This window comes from Phalaenopsis equestris, unplaced genomic scaffold (genome assembly GCF_001263595.1).
Source record: "Phalaenopsis equestris unplaced genomic scaffold, ASM126359v1 Scaffold200668, whole genome shotgun sequence".
NCBI classification, from domain to species: Eukaryota; Viridiplantae; Streptophyta; class Magnoliopsida; order Asparagales; family Orchidaceae; genus Phalaenopsis; species Phalaenopsis equestris.
Window position 1 is genome coordinate 197,013 of NW_018220479.1, and position 22,347 is coordinate 219,359.

At 34.4% G+C, this 22,347-nt stretch overlaps 1 protein-coding gene across 3 annotated transcripts in view; it reads right to left on the reverse strand.

Annotated features, from left to right (window-relative positions):
• Window positions 1–22,347, reverse strand: part of LOC110035911 (uncharacterized protein HI_0077) — a 34,391-nt gene that overhangs the window by 8,083 nt on the left and 3,961 nt on the right. For all 3 annotated transcript variants that reach the window (XM_020740244.1, XM_020740241.1, XM_020740242.1), the window contains exons 2-3: window positions 8,518–8,759; window positions 6,489–6,585 (exon numbers count right to left, since the gene is read on the reverse strand). In XM_020740244.1, coding sequence (XP_020595903.1) covers window positions 6,489–6,585; window positions 8,518–8,759 — 339 coding nt within the window. The remainder of the gene's footprint in view (window positions 1–6,488; window positions 6,586–8,517; window positions 8,760–22,347) is intronic.

Consider the following 22,347-nt stretch of genomic DNA (forward strand, 5'->3'; position numbering starts at 1 on the left):
TGTGGGATCGATAAACGGGACTCCACTAGAGCCCTGTATTACTTGAGCGATACGTATACTTGCGTTTGAAATTGTGACTTTACAAAATCATTATAAATACATAAATCTGGGTTCATAAATTTAAGCATATATAAAGTCGCTGTCATATATTACCATACAAAGTCATTCTTGCTAGTGCAACTACTATCCGTCACACAATCACCCCTTCCATTACAAGTTAATAACTAACCTTACACATGTAAATAAAAAAAATCAAATCAAAAGCAATGCAAAATTGTAGATTTACTATAGCTACATTGAAATTACTGTAGTTACAGTAAACCTATGTAGTTGCAGTAAAAAAATCAATTAATTCCTTATAAAACATTAAAATTCGTGTGCAATTTGCATACCAAATAAAATTTCGTTGTCGGGTGAGACGAGGCAGGCACTCTGCATGCGAAAGATGAAGTTATAGGAGAGTGCGAGATCTTTTGCCTGTTGGTCATGTTACATGCAAGAGATGAAGCAGGCGCCTCGGGAGAAAGCAGCTACGAAATCTTTTGTTGGTCATGTTGTGTGCGAGAGAAGTAGACGACGCAGAAGGAAAAGGCATTCCAGTGTGGGATCTTCAGATAGTCACATTACATGGAAGAGACGAAGCTAACGGCTGTGAGATCGTCTTTTGCGGGATCGCCTTTTGTTGCGGCAGAGATGCGAGAATCGACGCGATTCAGGTATGTCTAGAAAATCAGGGCTTTTTCCCCTTTTTATTTAACTAAACAGTGGGCTACAAACCCCTGTGGAACGCAAAATGAGCTCATGGTCATAAAAGGCGCTCCGGTGTGTAAGCCTCATGAAGATTGCGCCCCCTCTTGGGCTTGGGGTGAACTGGCCAGCGCCTCACGCCTCAGAAATGCCTTTTAAAACAAAGGTCTTGCATAAGGCAAAAGATTTCACAATTATAGCATGCTTTAAAAGATAATCAAGAATTATTTCCTTATGAGATAGAGAGTTACAAAAACCGTGTAGCATTTAAAAAAAAGAGAATGGGACTAAATAAAATATAACAATTGAGTTGACTTATGAGTATGCTGTCACAACTCGGGTCAGGAGCTTGGATTACCAATACCGAAAATGACGGCCAGAGGGAGGAAAAGTATCTAACATTTTTCATTTCATAAGAAAATTTAATCCAAAACACAAAAAAAGTCTTTCTAATATATGATAGCCTTCTATAATTGTCACAAAGAAACCCCCTTGGTATTATATTTCCTTTATTGATAACTACATTCATTATTATTAGATTTATCTTATAAATATCATTTTAATTTATTGAGTATTTATAATACATTCTATACACTTGTCAAAACTCAAAATTTAATAGTATGGGAGTATGCTGATATAAAATTTCTAGAGTTTCATGCTTTAAATGGAATAAAAAAAATTTGTAAAGATGCTTGAAAAAAAAATAATGCCAGTAAATAAAAATATAAAACATATTATTGAAATTGCTACTCTCTTATTATTTTCCTATTTTAGATGAATTCAACGGGGCAGTGTTTCTTACAATTATCTATTCCATTAATAAGGTCCCATCACCCTACATCCCAAACATATCATTATTGGAAAAATTATATGGCTATATGCTCCTACAAGCACCTATCCAACTCATCATAAAGTTGGATCTCCAAATTCATATATCATATTAAACTTCTTCCAATCACTGCTCTAATACCACAAAAAGTAAGTTGGAATTATAATAGATAGGAAAAGAGCAATAAAAAAATATAATAAAAATTATATTATCAATAATGAGGATTTATCATAATGATATACAATCAATTCCAATAATGAATATTAACAAAATATAATAATATAAACATTGCTTATGTTTAAAAGTGATAACTCTAATATAAACTCATTTTTTTTTCTATTTCAACTAAATCTCATGATGTACCTAGGTTTGATCTTGTTCAAATTGATCATTTCATTGATGATTTAGACAACATTTTTGTACAACGACAAGCCTTTATCCCACTAAGTAGGGTCGCCTACATGAATCTTTTTTCTCCATTGTCTTATTGAGTATCATATTTTCATTTAATTTTAATAAAGTAAGATCATTATTTATACAACATGAGCAAGTTTTTTTAGATCTACCTCTGTCTTTCTTAACATAAGTCAAATCTAAAACATCTACTCTCCTAATCGGATCATCAAATGAGCGACGTTTAACGTGCCAAACCATCTAAGACGACTCTATCTAATTTTGTCCGCCACTGGGGCTACACCAACCCTATCACAGAAATATTCATTTCGCATTTTGTCATTTTGTCTATAAGTGTCAAGCTATTGATCCACCTAAGCATCCTCATCTCAGTAACACTTAACTTTGTTTTATGCTTCTCCTTTACAGGTCAACATTTTGCGCCATAGAGCATTGCACGTCTCACCAACCTATTATAAAATTTTCCTTTCAGACTAATCAGTACTTTTCTATCACACAATAGGCCTGATGCATTCTTCCACTTCAACCGGCCAACTTGAATTCTACCAATAACATGCCCATTAATATCACCATCATCTAGACCCGAGATATCTAAAATGTTCACACTTCTTGATGATTTGATACACATAATTACAACTCTGCCATTAGAACTACTACTACTAAAATTACATTCCATGTATTCAGTTTCAGTTCTACAAAATGAAGGTTTTGAAACTCAAATTTAGACCTCCATAATTCAAGTTATTCTGGACTCTTTCTCTAGTCATATCCACAAGAAGGATATCATCAACGAAAAGCAGACACCAAGGTACATCCTTCGGTAAATGTCCAAAGTAAGAGCATCCATAACTAAGCAAAACGATATGGGCTTAAGGTCGATCCCTAATGAAATCCAACCGAAATAGGAAAATACTTGGTACATCCTCCTTTTGCTCGAACACAAGTAACAACTCTAATATATATATCTTTAATGACTTGAATATAAGTCATATCAATACCTTTCTTCTCTAGAACTCTCCAAGAACTCTTCTCTAGAACTCTCCAAAGGACTTCTCTTGGAACCTTATTGTAAGCTTATTCTAAATCAATAAAAATCATATGCAGATCCTCATTATTCTCTCTGTACTTCTCCATCAAACCTCTCAATAAATATATAGCTTTCATGGTAGACCTGCCCGACATGAATCCAAATTGATTATGAGAAATCTATATAACACATCTTAAATACCCTCTCCAATAATTTTAAAGTATGACACATCAAGTTAATTCCTCTATAATTTGCAAACTCCAATGCATCCCCTTTATTCTTAAAAATGGGAACTAAAATGCTCTTCCTCCACTTAGGCATCTTTTAGTTTTTGAAATATATTAAAGAGTGTAGTAAGCCAGCAACTCTTAAATCTCCTAAATATTTTTACACTTCAATGGGGATATCATCAAGTCCTATTGACTTTCCACCCCTGGATTTTTTAAAGCCACTTCAACTTTTTTTTACTAATGTGGAGGTAAAAATAAAACATTTTAGTATTATTAATGATATTAAAATCACTAAGATCGATCGCATTTTCAAAAAATTTATTAGAAAGTTTATGAAAATAGTTCACCCACCTATGTTGGATACATTCCTTTAAGAAAAATACTTTTTGATTTTCATCTTTAATACACTTAGGTTAAATCTTTACTTTTCTTTTCTCTTTCTTTGGCTAGTTTATATATATATATACTTTTCACCCACTTTAGTAGTTAATGTATTTTAAAGATCACTAAAAGTAAAATTTTTAGCATCACAAAATGTTCTCTTGAACTCCCTGCGGGTTACCTTATATTTATTTCAATTCTCTAAGCTTTTATATTTAAACCAATTTTTATAACACAAATTCTTATATTTTATATTTTCTTGTACAGTATCATTCAACCACCAACTATTTTTATTTATAGGATTTTTTTTTCTTTGATTCTCTGTGTACATCTTTTTTCACTTGTTTAATAGTGTTTGTTACTTTATCTCACATGAAATTTGTTTCTTCATGAACATCTCAAATCTTGAAATAATGAAGTTTACTCATAAAAATAATTTTATTGGTCTTTTAGGCGCTATCATCTAAAATTCTATAACATAAATCCTAATATTTTTATCTTACAACTCTTCATCTTAAAATACAATACTAATCATTGATGTTGAGTACTTAAATTCTTACTTGGAATGACCTTATAATCTTTACATTCTCAACGATCTCTTCTTTTCATAAGAAAGTAATTAATTTGTGTTTTATTATATCTATTCTTATAAGTGATAATATGTTCGGCTCTTTTCATAAATAAAATATTAGCAATAACAAAATCATACGTTAAAGAAAATCTAATATGATTACCTTCTTCATTAATCACTCAAAAATGGTAGCAACCATCAATATTTCTGAAATCTTCTACCACTCTACCATTTAAATCTCCTTCAATAACAATTCTTTATTCAAAAGGTATCACTTGTATTAATTCTTTTGGATTATTCTAGAATTTTTTTTAGAGTTTATATCTAAACTTGAGAAGCATAAGCGATTATAACATTAAAAATTTTAGTATCATTAACCATTGAAAGAGCTATAATTTTATCTCCAATTCGTTTAATTTTTACAACATCATTTTTCAAACTCTTATCTATAATTACACCTACACCATTTCTAGTGCGACTCCTACCTGAATACCAAAGTTTAAAACCTAAGCTAAGAATCTCCTTAGCCTTTTCTCCAACACATTTTATTTCTTGAATACATAAGATATTTATCTTCCTATGAACCAGAATATCAACTAATTTTATTAATTTACCTATGAGAGAACATATATTCCATGTTTTACCGTAATATTAGTTTCATGAACTAACTTCTTTATAAACATCTGTCTGTAATGTGAGAACTCTTGCTCATTTGACACTACACCCGGGCACCAATATAGCGGCCTTTGCACACTTTTCACATTATTCAGGTCATACAACGCATTGCTTCTATGGGGGCGCCCTAGTACTTACACAATGATCTAAAATATTCATGTCATGATTTTTCGACAAATTTTATGCTGGTTGTCGACTACCTAAGCAACAGTTCACTTTTCATACCGAGGGCTTGGGACCCGGCAATTGCAGTATTAGATACAATTTTTGTACATGTTAGTATTTTCATTATTGATGCTACGACTAATTTATCTCTTCCTATGATCACCCTAACATCACTTGAAACAGTAAGTCCTAAGCCTCACTATTCTTAATATGCTTATAAATCAATTCAATTACTAAATTTTATTTACTCTCTTATTTTATAATTTTATATCCTTCTTAGATCCTATAAATAATTTCTGAGTATTGATCTTATAAAAGATATTGTTCAATATCTTCTTTAGTAGCAGGAAACGGCTAAGGAACTTTATGTAATGTAGAAATGAAAATATAGAATTTCTTACATTAGTCTATAGATAAAAGGGCTATTGATGCTTCTTAGGTGTATAAGATCAAAACAAAATAAAATGAGATTATTTAGTGGTATAAAGTATGACTAGCTGCTAAAAGGTTTTCTCAATAGAATGTAATGAATTATGAGAAGACATTTACTCTAATTACAAAAATGACTACTATTCTTATTCTTATTGCAGTTGCATCAATTTGTCGATGGCATATATCTCAGATGGATATAAAACATACCTTATTGAATAGCATATTTCAAGTAGAGGCGTACACAGTTCCCCTCCTACTATTTCTCACTACCTTGGTGAAGTTTACAAGCTTAAGAAAGTATTGTATAACCTGAGCTTGATTTAAGAATTTCTCTACTGTGCTACATCATTTTGGTTTTATTATAACGATCATGTCTCTGCATTGACTCTATAGTCTTTCTTAAGTGCACACCTATTGATACTATTTCATTTTCTTTAAATGTGGATGGTATAATTATTATAAATGATATTTGATGAGAATGCTATGTTAGAAGTTGAAATTAGCTTCTCATTTTAAAATGAAATATTCGAGTCTTTTATGTCATTTCACACGTATTGATGTGGCTAGTTCTTCCAAAACTTATCTTCTCTCACAGTCCAAGTATACAGTGGATATCAATGAGTGTACTTTCTTATTGATACTAGCACTATTGATGCCCAACTTGAGCTCAATATTTGTTATTCTTCTTCTTATGGTACATCATTGACTCAATCAATTTTATATCCTACTATTGTTGGTAATTTGATTTGTATAAATTCTGCACAAAGGAATATAGCCCATGTTGATCACATTGTTAGCCTTTTTTTTCCACAATTGTTCATTGGTTGGAGGAGAAACAATTTGATTGATAAGCTTACTAATCTCATTTTCTTCAAGATACAAAACCAAAATCCCCCACTTCCCCTAAACAATTAAGCAGAAAATAATTGTACCAAAGAGAAAAACTACTAATCATAAGGTCACCTAACCATCCAAACAAAAAATTGACTGAAGTATCCCTTAAGAATTAATAGCCACCTGAACCAATGGTATAACTGTCAGTCGTGCAGCAACATCTCCACTGGATTTATTGCACTCTCTCCATAGAAAGTTATGTGCAGGCATGTCTCCATAGCTGAAGCACCAAAAAAGAAGAAAATTTCCACTTTTAAAATTAACAATAACTTTGTGATTTTTTATTCTTCATTAAACTTAATTATATCTCAAGATTGCAAGAAAGAAAAAAGTGTAAAATCACCCATCTGTAGTTACAAATAAGAAATAATTATCTAAGAAATGGATGATAGATGTATAGCATAAAGAAAAAAATATATTTTTTGAGTTGAAAATCGAAGTTGACTTTTAGATTAAAAAATATAAGAGGCCAGAAGTACAACTGTAAAGCATCCTTGTAAAAGATAATACGTGAAATTCTATCATGGAAGTTGACTTCTTCAAGCATAAACCATCCACACGAACAAATCCAATCTACTAGCTAAGAACTCATCCTGCTATGCTGCTAGCCAATGAGATGAACAGCTAGGAGAAGCTCCCTTAATCTATTCTTAAAGGAGACAAACTTCAGCCAAGTGAAGTTCGGGAAAGCAAGCCAGGGTCCATGGGGTTCCCTCTAGATTTCTTTGGTAGATTTCATGGTCAACAGAGTGCGGAAATTATAGCTCATGACGTTCATTTCAGCCAATTGATTTGAAGATGACAGTGCATGTCAGCCAGTTGTAAGCTAATCTCTAGTGACAGAAAGAGTGCTGATCATTTACTCTAAAGGATGGCATCATTGCTGGGGTTAGGATATTTCTGCATAAATGCTCAAGAAAATAGAAGCATTGGACTTTATTTGGAGCTGGTCATGAGAGGGAGAAGGTGGAGTATGAACATGGTTTGTTTTTAGTCCACTGTTGTATCTGGAAAAATGTAACCAAAAGATGATTACGGAGAACACAGAACCGATATCAAGTTAAACAATGAATTCCTAAATAATTGTGCCAGTGTTTTGGCCTCACCAACCATCAAAGGATCCAAAAAGTCAAAATTAGTGTCCAGATCGCAGAGTCAAATCTGGAGCAGAATATACCCTCGAAGCAGAAAATGTAGTTGTCGGTTTGAAGTGTTTCAATCGGAAGGGATCTGCAACTAATTTGATATCAGGGCATCTTGCATTATAAGGTACTTATTTAGCCTTGGTTGTGAAGAGATAGAATTTGGTTGCACCTGCTGAATTGTTTACTGTTTATCTGCTTAGTTTTCTGGTTTTCTACTTTATTTCATTGTTAATTGGGGTTTTCCTGTGGATGTTCAATGAAAAATTTATCTTTTTTATTCAAAAAATTATTAGTGCAAATTGTTATCTTCTCTCCAAACATAAAAAAAAAAAAAAAAAATCAGTCCTGTTCTATTCGTGTCTTTCACTTATCCAATGGCATTTCCTTTCTACCTTTCTCGAGCAGAATAAAACATTGAGCAAAGAAACCTCAGGTTGAATGCTAAACAAAATACAATATTTTTCCTGTAGCTAAGCTCATACAAAGATCTCTATTAAGTGTAACACAAAGGAACAAAAAAAAAAAGATACACAGGACTCTAGCCACGACAAGTAGACCTTTTCCACTAAGAAAGCAAATAATTTGATACAAAAGAACCAGAACCAAGTAAAATATTCAACACTAAAAGTTAATTTGTCTTTAATAAAAGTAGAATTAATTAATCTTTTTGAAAGGGTTTAGTGGATTCAACACATTGTCATGATTGCAAGCTACAAGGAAAAAATATGCAAGAAGACCATTTAGATGGGACGCTAGCTACAACAAGTCGTCCTTATCTAGTTTAGAAAGAGAGTAATTTGATATAATATAACCATAAACATATGAGCTAATCAAGAATCAAAGTCAATTTTTTTATGGAAACAGTACATCAATTAACCTTTTTGAAAGGGTTTAGTAGGATTCAGCACTTTACCATGATGGCAAGATAGCAAGAAGAAACAGAAAAGAGAACATCTTAGGCACCTAAAACCATTTCATCCACGAAAAAAATGAAGCATCACCCTCACCTGAAACCAAGCTCATTTAGTCTTTGCGAACACCATTCAAAGTGCCGACTTTCATCATCTGCAACATGAGCAAAATCAGAAAAGAACTCATCTCCGAGCAAATCATAAAGTGTGGAAAACCGAGCCACGGTATCCCATGCCAAGTCCATGGCGTTAAGCTCCACATGAGCTAAGTTATGGAGCAAGTAAACGTTGAGTGGCAGGCCCGAGCTCTTATGTGTTGGAATCTCCTTCGGAGGCACCTGCAGAAATCAAAATGTTTATGTTTTGGTTTCATCCTATCAATAAAATTGTCTTTTGATCGATGTTGACACTTATGATGTTCACATAGTTTAAGTGTTTTCAGCAAATCTTCTGAAAGGGATTCCTAGTGGGTCATTTATTGCTGAACATAAAAATATTTAAAAGAAAAAAGTTTAATGGTTGATCAAATTATGCCGCCGGATCAGCAGGCTACAAGCAAATTTTTTTTTCTAATTTTTTTCTGACATCCAATTATAATTGGATCCATGCAGAAAGAATTTATGCATATATATTATCTAAGATAGCTAGTCAAGGAATGATACATTAGTGGGCCACCAAACGTAAGGACACATTCATGGCTTGTTAAATTAAGAACAAATTTCATCAATAAAATTTAACACCATACAAGTTTTCAGTCCAATTACACTCAAGCTCAATATTTTTGTACAGTGTAAGAGCAAGTTCGGGTCAGCTTTTTACCTACGTTGAAAATGTTTTTGCCTACGTTTTAAACTGTCATTATAACTCTATTTGAAAAGCTACTTTTTGCTACTAGCAATAAATTTTTGTGGTGGGAATCTACTTCTTATAACCAGAGCTGTTAAAAAGAGGTAGTTGTAAGAAAGTTGATGTCTAATCTTTTGAAATTCTTTTAATTTTCACATTAACTTTCTAAAAAGTTACTTTCTCCACCACAATTTTATATTTCTATTTGTAGAAAGCTGCATCTACTCTAAGAGAACCATAAATCTTAATATTTCATTATCCTTATTCTGCTTCAGAATTCTTAATTGGATCTGACTCAATGTTGTACAATTAAAGCAGTTGCCAAATAAGTTTTGAATCTCGTCAATCTTTTCTGCTCGATTCTTTTTTTCTTTTTTTCTACAGTATTAACTCATCAAACTAATTTTTAGGAACTCATCAAAATATACGGGTTGTAAAATTTGGAAGGGAAAAAAATTATTCTTCTTCAATTTCATATAAAACAATTAAAAGATAAATAGAGGAGAATGACTCCCCATTAGGAAAGTAATAAAATCAGCCATAATTCTACACAATGAAAGAAGGAAATCAGAATTATGACATACCAATAATTATAAATCCTAATAATATAAAATACTAATAATAAAAAATACTAAAACTAATATCTTCCTAAGAAATCCACACCCCGCCACAAGTTGGAGAATACATATATATCATGACCAAATTGCTTACAAGAAACTCAGAAGTAGGCCTGAAAAGTTCTTTGGTGAATCTGTTATTTGTTGTGTTCTCGGAGTGAAAGGTATGCAAATAGCTCAAAAATCAGTCATCTCTTTTATGAAGTTTCTATCAATCTCCACATGTGTTGTACTATTATGTTGTACTAGATTTTATGCAATGCTTATGGCAGCTTTATTGTCATAGTACAACTTCATTAGCATGTTTAGCGGGATTCGTAGTTCTTCAAGAATTCTCTTCAGCCATAACATCTCATATACTTCATTAGCCATAACTTGATATTCTACCTCGACACTACTCCTTTCCACCATATTATATTTCTTACTTCGCCAGGTAACCAAATTTTCCCGGACATGAGTGTAGTATCCGAAAGTCAATCTTCTGTCAACAACTGAGCTCGCTCAATCTGCATCAGTGTATGCCTCTATATTATGTTGCGTGGTCTTCTTAAAAAGTAAACCCTTACCTAGAGTACGTTTAAGGTACCATAAAATCCTGATAACAACTTCAAGATGTTTCTGAATGTGGGTGAATGCATAAAGTGGCTTACCAAACTTACAGCAAAGGCTATATTTGACCATGCATGTGACAAGTATATCAACTTCCCACCAACTCTTGATATTAAACTATATTCACAGGGTCACCCTCCTCATGTTCAAGTTTCTGATTGGGATCAATTGGAATGTTTGTTGACCTACAACCACTCATCCTTGTTTCCTTTAGAAGACCAAGAAAATATTTATGTTCGGAAACAACAATCCCTTTTTTCGATCTAGCAACGTCTATGCCAAGTACATATCTTAGATATCCTAAGTCATTGATCTCAAAAATCGATGACAGAAAAGTCTTCAACCGGTTCATCTCATATACGTCATATTCTATGAGAATTATATCGTCCACATACGCAATCGATATAGTTATATTACCATCATTCGAATGTCTGAAAAGCATTGTATGATCTCCTTGACCTTGAGTATACTCCTGACCTTTAGCAAACAGTATAAATATCTCAAACCATGCTATAGGTAATTGTTTCAATCCATATAAGAACTTTTTAAGTTTGCACCATTTTGTGTCAAACTTCTTCTCACTAAATCCTGGACCATCCATTAAGCTACTTCCTCTAAATCCTCATTGAGAAATGTTTCTTTTATTTCCAACTGTTGTAGAGGCCAGTCAAGATTAGCTGCAAGTGATAGAAGAACTCTCGTAGAGTTTAGTTCCACCACCGAGACAAATCTCTCTACGTAATCAATATCATAGATCTGAGTGAATCTCTTGGCAATCAGTTGAGCTTTCCATCGTTCTAAAGATTCATCATAATTATATTTGACTGTAAACACCCATTAGCATAAGATAGATTTCTTTCTTCTGGGTAGATCAACCAATTCCCATGTGTCATTCTTTTCGAGAGTTTTTTTCCTCAAAACAGCCTCCTTCAACCTTGAAACTTTTTGAGCATCCAAAATGGTATTAAAAATCTCCATACAAGATGAATATGTGGTAAAAACCCAAGAATATGTAAGAGTTTTTCATATGACATATAATGAGACAATGAATATTGACCTCACGCCCTTACAACCAACAATGGATGACTGCAATCATTAGATTTCAGATTAGAGCTAGACGCAGGTTCAGAACTAGAAGACTAAGAACTCGGAGATGAAGTAGACTGATCATGGGGAAAGACTGTGAGGACATTACCTGGATGATTAATGGATTATGGGCAATGCAAAGAATTTATAGACTATTTCTTTTGAGTTGTCCTTCATCATAAGTAGACAATGTCAAATGTATTAATATCGTAGTTCTTTTCCTTGTTTCCTCTTTGTTAGTTATAGGATTATGAATATCATGAGATGACGCTATGGGAAGATCTACATCGTTTTCAATATCTTAAAAAAGCAACACACTTTTTTCGATATAATATAGCTCGGATTTCAGGTTGAACAATCAAGGTTGGAGAGATAATATTTTGTGAGTCATTGATTTGAAGAAAGTTCTAAAAACAATAGTCAAATCTTTATTCTGTCCTCGCCCTTTGAAGATAAGATGAAAAAAAAAGATATAATTCAAATAAGGTGACGTACATGAAAAAAAAAAAATTTTTTTTAGAAATAGGATCAAAAAATTTATACCCCTTTTGGGTTTGAGCATAGCCAACAAACAAATATTTTATAACTTGGGGTTCAAGTTTTCCTTGATTATGATTGAATGTGAATAATTGCAGTACGCCCAAATCTTTTTAAAGGTAAATCAGAAGAAGGTCAACTTGTTGGGTAAATTTTCTAAAAAAATATTAGGTGTTTCAAAGTTTTTCTTTTTTTGTGGGCAACTTTCTGCTTCTTTATGTTTCAAAGTTTAATATTTTATTGGGTGTTCTATTAATAAAAAATGAAGCAAAAAAGAACAACTTTACTGCAAAAATATTTTGACACATAATTTATAAATAGCAATGCCCGAGCTGCTTCCAATAAGTATTTATTTTTTCTGTCAACCACACCATTTTGTTTTGGGGTGTCGAGTATGATAAAATATTCCTTAAAAAAAAATCGACTTAAAATATTTTTTGAAAGACTCTTGATTATTATTGCTCTGTAATATTTGAATAGTTTTTTGAAATTGTGTTTGTTCAAAGTGTAAAAATTTTTAAAATTATTTCCACTTAAGGCTTTTTTCATTAAATATACCAAACTTAATCGTGTGTGATCATTAGTAAAAGTAACAAATTATTTTTAAATGTTTATAAGTACTCCAAATATAATTATAAATCAGAGTAAAATGTGTAGTTATTTTGTAAATTTGGTAAGGAGAAAACGCACAATTTTTTGGCAAATTGACTGACTTCACATTGGAAAGATGACAACTTTTTATTTTGAAATAAACTACAAAAGAAGAATTTTGAATACTAGAAATTATGATGACCTAAACTATAATATCATAGCATAATATCATTGTCTTTGGAAATAAAATCTTATATCAAACAAGTATTTTAATTTTTTTTATTCACATCAACTCTATCGTCAAAATAATAGTCAATCATTTTCCTTAAAACTGTAAATCATCCTCTCAGTGGTCAAAAACTAAAACTTACAACAAGGGGAGTTAAAATTAATTTGACACTGATAATCAGAAGTAATTTTACTAATGAATAATAGATTACAAAACAAATTGAGAACATGGAGCACGTTACGAAGGATCAACAATGATGTGAGTTTGACAGTTTCTTTCTCGGCAACTGCCAAGAGGGAACCATCAACAACTTTGACCATTTTATTACATACACAATGTCTATAAGATGATAATAATTTAGAACAACCAGTCATATGATCAGTTATACCAAAATCAATTATCCAAGAACATATAATACCTAATAATGTGGTGGCTAAAGAGTTACCCTTCGGTACTAAAGAGCCAGACGGAGTCAGTGACAATTTTGGAGATTAAAACAAATTGTTCAAGTGCTTTGGTTGCTCCTTGGTGAAAGGTATTGTACCTTTGTTGGTAGAAGATTCTTGAGTTTCATCAGCAATAGCTTGATAGGCCCGATCTTCACTTTTAGATTTTGGTTTCCAATTTATGGTTTACCATATGTTCCATATCTCTTTTTATGCCATGATTTTTTGCAATGGCCATAGCGAGGGTAAATTGATTTTGGAATTAGTGAAACCAACAGAAATGGTATAATTTTTTGTTCGGTCATCATCGACTTGTACCTACATCATCAGAGGGGAGGAAAGGGCGGGTCCGAAAATTTGAGTCAATTTCGGTTGCGGGTTATTTCGGCGCTCTAAAGCTGAGTAGAGAAGAAGTTGGCAGAGATGGCACTGCGAAGAAGAAGCCCGCCGCCAAAAAAGAACAAAACCAACATAAGAGAAAGTCCTTGCCAGAAAGAAGTCTCGCGCTGACAAGTGGCTCCTGGCGTCAAAGAAGGGCGGCAAGAAGGAATTGAAATCCTCTATTCCATGGCAGGTCTAGAACCTTGAAGAAAGAATTGTAAAGAAGTTGCGACGTCAAAACCTAGCGAAAGCATATCGAGATCCCTCAAACGTCGTGACCCAATTGTTGCCTTCCTTGTTGGCTTTGATTGCGATTGTATGGCATGGAGATGAAGTCGCGGCCAAGTCGTTGTCTTCCCTGCTGGCTTTAATCTTGATTGTCGAGAGGAGATGAAGTCGTGATTTGTCTGCATTCTCAGCTAATTGATGGTTTCGAGTAGAAGCGGAGCGAAAATGGGAGAAGGCCCAAGTGTGTTGTAAGGTTTTGGACAAGGGAAAAAATTTGCGTATGTAAGACGTACGCAGCGCTGTGTGCGATAGCCAGTAGGAGATTTCCACGTAATTTGCAGCGGTCCCACGGAATTTAAATAACCGTGCGTGCCCCGTCGACCTAGCCCGCGATGTAACGCACTTGTAACCTCTTATGTACCCTTTCAGTACCTCCCACCGTAATCTCCTATGTAACACGCTTGTAACCTCATATGTAACCCATGTGGACCCTTCCCTCTATACCGCGCGTATAACGTAACTTTAACTTCAACATCGTCGCCGTGGAAGGAGAGTTATACCATTCTTGTAACTCGATTAAAACTGTGGTATAAGAGAAGATGAAGCCGGTATAGCGGAATCGCGCATGTAACCCTCAGATTAGAGATTACATCCTTCGTGTAACTGCCTTGTAACGGACGATTAAGCCCGTCCAATTGGAACCGCGCTTGTACCCTGAGTGTAACTGCGATGTACATGATTTAAATTGGAGCGCGCGAATCATGGTATTTAAGTAGCTAGGTTTATTGTTTTATTGTTCTCTGGTCATTTTCTTCTGCAGCAGCTTCCGGCAGCTGGACTTATTGAACTTGAAGATGGAGTACGAGTACAGAGACTGCCAATTTATGTATGGCACAGAAGAAGAAGATGGAAGTTATCCTACCAGGAAAGAAGAAGTGGAACTTAAAATGGAGGTTTGTTTGAGATGTTTCATTATTATATTTAGTTAGGGTTTTCTTTAATGTTCTTTGTTGTAATGGTTTTCTTATTTTTAAGATGTATCCATATTTTTTGAGGTGTATGTATGTTGAGTTATGTTTGTAGAATTGAATGGTATTAGGTTTAATAAAAACAGTGAAGTAAATATCCTATCCTACATTAAACCCTAGCAATCACAACTCAATAGATAATTAAAAATAGTCAATTTTTTGGAGGCGCATGTTTGTAGAGGTGTATGGTTTTAGGTTTTTTTTTTTTTGAGGAGCAGTCATTATCAAGTTTAGGGGTTATTTTTTGAGCTGTCTATTGAGCATAACATTTTATTCTCTTGTGTGCAGTTTGGTGAGAGCAAAGCTAGTTGTATTAGCAAACAACAAATATATTACTCCAAACGATAGTCCACAATGAGAAAGAAACTTACGAAGTACATTGTGCTTATGCTTATCATATTGGATTCAGTGTTCGTAAGGAGCACGCTACGTTTTGGCTTAACTCCATAAATATCAAGACGAAGGACTTCGTATGTGGAAAAGCAGGTTTCAAGAAACAGCTCAAGGTTACAAAAATGGTTAAATATAGAAGAGCAGAAACAATAACTGGTTGCCCTGCAATTATTCGATACTGAGTTGATGAGAAAGACAATTTGACAGTTAAAAAATTAATTGAACCGCATAACCACTCATTAGCGAACTCTGGTGCAAACACTTGTTGTGTTCCAATAGAAAGATAAGTGAAGTAAATGCAGATGTGCTTAAATCCATGACACAGATGGGGATAAGACTAAAAGACATTTAATTTTCTAGCCCAAGAAGTTGGGGTGTAGAGAACCTAGAATTGTACAAAGACAGATGTTTTCAATTTTATTCAAAGAGAGAAGAGATGTAGAATTAAAAATGGTGATGTCAATGTTTTATTGCAGTTGTTTACAGAGAGACGTGCTGAGGATAGCATGTTTGAATGGGATTTTGAAACTGATATGAGTGGTAGGCTTATGAATTTTTTTTAAGCGACGGGACATCCATGATTGATTATGACTGCTTTGGAGATGTGATTATTTTTTATACGAGCTATAGCTTAAATAAATATAACTTATGTTGTGCTATTATTGTTGGTGTTAACCACAATTGGCAGAATGTTCTCTTTGGAGTCGGATTCTTGTCAGAGGAGACGACGGACTCGTTTAAATGGCTTTTTAAAACTTTCATCTGTATCATGGGTGATAATCATCCAATAACAATCCACACTGATCAGGATCAAGCTATGGTCAAAGCAATAGCAGAGATTTTGCCAAATACACGACAAAGATTATGTCAATGACACATATACAAGAAATTGGCTACAAAGGTTCATCGCAGGGTGGTGAATAGAATAGTCAGTGATCTTTTTATAAATGTTTGAGCAAATGCGAGTCCGAAGAAGAATTTGATGATAGATGAGAGGTGATAACTGAGAGAGGTAATCTGCAGGACAATGTGTGGCTAGATGATATGTACAAGATTAGACATAAGTGGTTTACAGCTTTTAATAAGGATGTATTTGGAATGAGAATTTCATCTACACATAGGAGTGAATCAACCAATAACATTTGTTATGGTGTCTCAAAGCGCACAAGTTCTATTACAGATTATTTTTTGGGCATTGAAAATATAATGAGAACATAAAGGTGCAACGAGAAGGACGATGATTTCAATTGTAATCAATCTATGATAACTCTTGTCACGAAGAGAAGTCTAATACAGAGACAGACAGCTGCATTTTACTCAAAGAAGTTATACACAATGTTTGAGGAAGAATTTATATACGGGTCATGTGGTCTTCAATTACATGCCGCTATAAACAATGAAAATAAAGTTTTCATTAAGAATTTGGATGAAAACAAGACAAACACTACTTGGGTAGTTCATTTCGACAGTTTGAGTTTGGATATTCAGTGCAGCTGCAGGAAGTTCGAAATGATGGGGCTACCGTGTGCACACTCTCTACGAGTCTTAAACTTTCTACATATTAAAAAGATACCTGATAAATATCTCCTACTGAGATGGTCTGAAAATGCAAAAAGAAATGTATATAACAGTTTTGGATACATGCATCTGCAACAGTCACATATCTTGAATGATATTAAAGGCAACCTAATATTCCAAACACACATGCAGAAAGATGCATATCAATGTACCCAAAAAACAAAAGAAAATTCAGAAGCTAAGCAGCGCATGAGGGAGTCCATGAAGAAATTGTCATTAGATATTAATGACATATTGATTGGTAAAGGTTATTAGGCAAGGAGCCAACAAAAGAAAAAGAAAAAACCTGTCAATATTGAATTGAATCTGAATGATTCTGCCAAAATGCGCCCTGAAAGAATATCTAATGTCAGACTAAAAGGGTATCAGGAGAGAAATAAAAGATCAAAAGGTATATTCCACAACTATAACCCCTTTTCATATGTTTCATCAAACCATAAGTTTTCACCCATAACCACTTTATATATAGGAAAGCAACAAAATATTTCAACAACCAAAGCCCCTGAATCATCACAATGGCATCCACCCATATGCTCAATACTTGATTTTCTAACGCAGGTAAAAAATTAATGCTATAGTTTTTAATTGTTTATGTTGTAATATGAAGATTTCATGTTGTCATTAATACATTAATATACACTGCAGAATTCCTTTGCTCCACGAAACAATCATTCCTACACCACCATGATGACGGACTCCCTTAATGAGACAACAATGTCTCAATGGTCAGAATTTCTATAAAAGATGCTGAAATTCAGACTTGTAATGGAGAAATTCAGATTTTGGATCCAATTCAGAATTTCTTGAAGACCAATACGAGGGTCAGTATCTGTATATGTATCAGCATGTGTTGGTTGTGGACCGCTGCGATAAGGAATTATAGCAGAAACATGAACGAACGTGGGAGATTGTGGTCGGGAATGAGTCTCCCGTTGTGGGAGATGTTTTGTAGGACTAGATGGTTTTTCAAGAGAATGGGCAAGTAAATGATGTTCGCTGTCTTTTATTTCAAAAAAATAATCATAAATCTGCAAGTCATTACATACATTCAAAGTCAATGAAAGTATCACGAGATTATAATAAGACTTTCTATGGAGTAAAGAAATAAATAACTCACCACGGCGGCTGTGAGCCTCTTAAAGGCTAGTTGAATCTTTACCAAATTCCACCTTACATTTACTGGTCACCTCAGCATTCTTGGTCTAACCTCAGACACTGCTGGGAGGACCAACGACGTATGCTCATAAAATCAAAGCTGCGTGAAACATGATAAAATAATTTATTGCGATGTCCAAAATTATGAATTGTACTTTTCAGAGTTATATGGATAACACAAACCGTTATAATGAATACAAAACCAGTAATGTATCCCAATGACTGATCTTTCTTTATTTTCGTGGCACAGACATTCAGTTGCTCGGTCAGAAAATTACATATTATAGCTGGTCAATTATAAACTGTAAAAGATTCTACATCCTCGCAAATAGATGAAACTCTTTCGACGCTCTGAAGTTACTTGAAGGAAAAAGTAAATTTGACATTTAAAACTTTATTAATAATTGCAAAAAGTTATTCGAGAACTCCCCTGGTGAATAGTTCAACAGTGCAGTCTTTATTTGTCTCGCATCCATACTAGCCGGTGGGGCATTACTCCAGTATGCAGGCAACCTTATATTTGGCATGTCTATCAGGAGTGCAACTTTGTCTGCATAAAATTTGAGCTCTCTCTCCGAAGTTGAATGTCATTCGATCAATATTCTAACAATTTATTATGTGCATTGTCAGAATATGAACTTGAGGGTGTGGAGTTCAAAAAACTGAGCTAAACTCATGGCTTCCAATCTATTTCATATTTCCTCGTTCACTAATGGTCGAACCTTATCGAGGACTTCTCCTACTGCAGATGGAAGGCACCTGCAGTTCATTGATTTTGCGCTCGACAACCTACAATAATACAACATAATAGTTTAAGATTCAATTAAAATCCAAATGATGATAAAAAATTGTGAATTTAAAAATAAAACCTAACAACATAACCAAGCTTTAGGGATTGGAAATCAAAACATAAAAATACCTAGATTTAATATCCTTCTTCTTCTTTGACTCCTCCTTACGGCCGCCCTTGACCATTTGTGGTGCCTCCTTGCATTCAGGCTTCTCAGCCTCTCTCAAATTCGCGACATTGGCCTCTTCCAAATTCGTCTTCGTAGTCTCGGCGATGTCCTCTTCCATTTTAATGTTCTTTCACAAAAGCAATCCAAACTCTAGTGCCCTAACCTTCAAAAGAAAGACGACGAAGATAACCCTAGCACGCACAAATGCCTGTTTTTCGAAAATGAAAAGTTACTGTCTGGCTTCTAACTTTTACCAAGGTTATAAACCACTATTTTTTTAGGTTATACAAATGTTATAATTACGTAATTAAGGGGTTACAAAAGGATTATAACTGTGATTCTGCGGCGATGGGATTAATATTCTGTTACATCGAGGTTACAGTGGAGTTACACAAATGGTATATCACTCATACCGCAGTTATGAGGTTATACGGAAAGTACAGTAAGGTTATAAACGCGGTGTCGCGGTCTGAGTGGGAAAAGTTACATGTCAAGTACAGCGGGGTTATAAAAGCTCTAAAGCAGGCCGGCCGCGGAATTTAAAAGAAGGGTACACCTGAGTTACATAGAAAGTTACAAGCGTGTTATATTGCGGGTCGGGTCGATGGGTCACGCGCGGCAAAATTCGTATATCTTTCAATATTTAAACGTCGTGGGACCGCCGCAAATTACGTGGCAATCTCCTACTGGCTATCGCACGCAGTGTTGCGTACGTCTTACGTACGCAAATTTTTTTCTTGGACAAGAGCAGAGCGAAAAGGAGGTGGACACGATGCCCATTGTACATCAATCACGATTTTGGTAGCTCTGATACCGGTTCCCTGATACCGAGTAAGAATTGGCGTGGAAAAATAATTATTTCTTATAAATTCATAAAAAATGGTTATAAAATAAATATATTTTCTCAAAAAAAAATAATAAAATCAATAATAACTTTTTATAATAAAAAAATAAAATCAGAATTAATGATATATCAATAATATAAATCCTAAAATAAAAATATTAATAATAAAAAATATTAAAAGTAAAAATCTTCCAAAAAAATTCAACACAGGTCATAGGAGTCTAATAGTCTAAATTACACATAGCTTAATGAAATTATAATATGACATCCTCTTTGATATATCACCAAAAAATCTATATTATCCAGCATGAATCTTAATGCATTTTGAATAGGAAAACTACAAATTCAATATTACCTAAGCTCTAATTCATGTAAATTTATACTCAAATAGAACATCTGAACAATACAAATTTAATGAAATCAAAAGTAATTAAATTTGAGTCCAAATGAGCTCAAATCGAGCAATTGAAGTATAATTGAAAGTTTCAAGGCATTAATTGAAACTTGAAAGGATCCCTAAATAACATGGTTATAGCTAAATTGAGTATCTAGATTTAAAAAAAAAACAATAAGCCTAAAATCACTTGGAGACTATGTGATTTGTTGAAAAAAGAATGTAGTATAAAAATAATGTAATTGAAATACTTAGGAGTTCTTTAATTCAGTATAAAATAAATGCAGGACTTCACATTCTCTTATCTGATTAAAAAAAAGGAAATCAATGTAAAAGAAATGACCAGTGGGTAGTGGGTAGTGGGTAGTGGGCAGTGGGCAGTGGGCAGTGGGCAGTGGCGGGATAGAGCTAGAGGCATGCAAAAAGCAATTGAAAACCAATGAGAACAAGCAACAGGCAAATGGTCAATTGGGTAGGCGGGTGCCAAGTAGGCTGGTGGATGGTAAAGGGGCGGCAATAGGTGATTCATGGGTGGAGGGTAGAGGTCTATAGGAGGCTACTGGTGGATGACGGCGTGCAAAGGTGGGCAGTCAGGAAGGAGGAGGGCGGTGGCATAAAGGCGAGTGGCGAGCAGCAGATAATGGATGGGGCAACAGGCCATAAAAGGCGACTAGTGGGCGGCCAAGCAGGGGCGGCACTTACTAGCTGCCAGTAGTAGGCTATGGGTGGCGATGGAAAGCAACATTTTACACAAAATGTCTATTTGGAATTCGCCCAACTATTTGGAATTCGCACAAATCCAGTGAATTCCAAATACAATAAAAATTAACTTAAAAATGAATTCCAAATACATGATAAATTTACACTGCATTTGGAATTCATTTAACCAAACACCTGGATTTTTGAAACTCGTATAAAAAGAATGTAATGCACTCCTTTTACAGTAAACTAAACAATCCTGTAATTGTGATATAATTAAAGCAATCAAATGTTAAAGAATGATTTATTATCAAAAGAATTAACATAAAGGAAGTGCTTTCAAAGTTTAGCCAAATTTATCAAAGGGGAATTCGCATAAATGCCACCCAATCCTTATGTAGTTATATATCAAAAATCTAGATTTTTACATTTGTACTACCCAAATCATTCATATCACATAAGAAATACCACTATTTTAACTTTAAAAGAAAAGTTAAACCACATTTATGTAAAAATTGATGTTTAGGTGTTAGATATATAAATAGATGAAAATTAAGTGGTATGCATGTAAATCTTCCTTTACAAAATGTTACTCAAAAACTACACATCCTTATCATATGGGGAGGAAAGGAGTGAGCATCCAAATCTAAAATTTTCATCCAATTTAAATAATACTCGGCAAAACTAGCGCTGCAACTACCGCATTTTCTACTACAGTGGCCCGATTCGAGGTACAGTACCGCAGGGAGCGTCCAGCATGGAGCAGTCTGCAGTCCCTACTACTATACCGCAAAAGATTGCGGCTTGGACTGGTCAAGGAGAGTCGGTCAACAATTCCGTTATGTGGATTTCCATCCTATTTGGAGGGGAGTCTACTCATATTAACCATAAGTTTATAAACATGTTATTTTTGTTATTTATGTGAGTTTTTCTTTGTGTTTTCTGTCAGGACAGTTGTTGGCGTTCAAGTTTTCCCTTCTAGGGATGTATTTGAGGGCGAGTGGTACTCCAGCTATATCTCGTTTTGAAGAGGTGACCTCCTTCAAGGGTTGAGTGATGCTCCAGTTATTTCTCGCTTCCGACGTGGTGTTAGTCTTTTCTAACTCCTTCGCAACCCTCTCGCTTCTCCACCACATCTTCCTCCTCATTGCAGCCGCCCTGACAACCACCTCCCAACTGTCTACATGCAGTTCTTGCTCCCCCAACTGCTGCCTGCTCACTGTCTGCCAAAACTATTCCTCTGACACCCTTGTTGTTGTCCCAACTCCCCGCAACCTTTACTCTACCTTCCCCCCCCCCCCCCCCC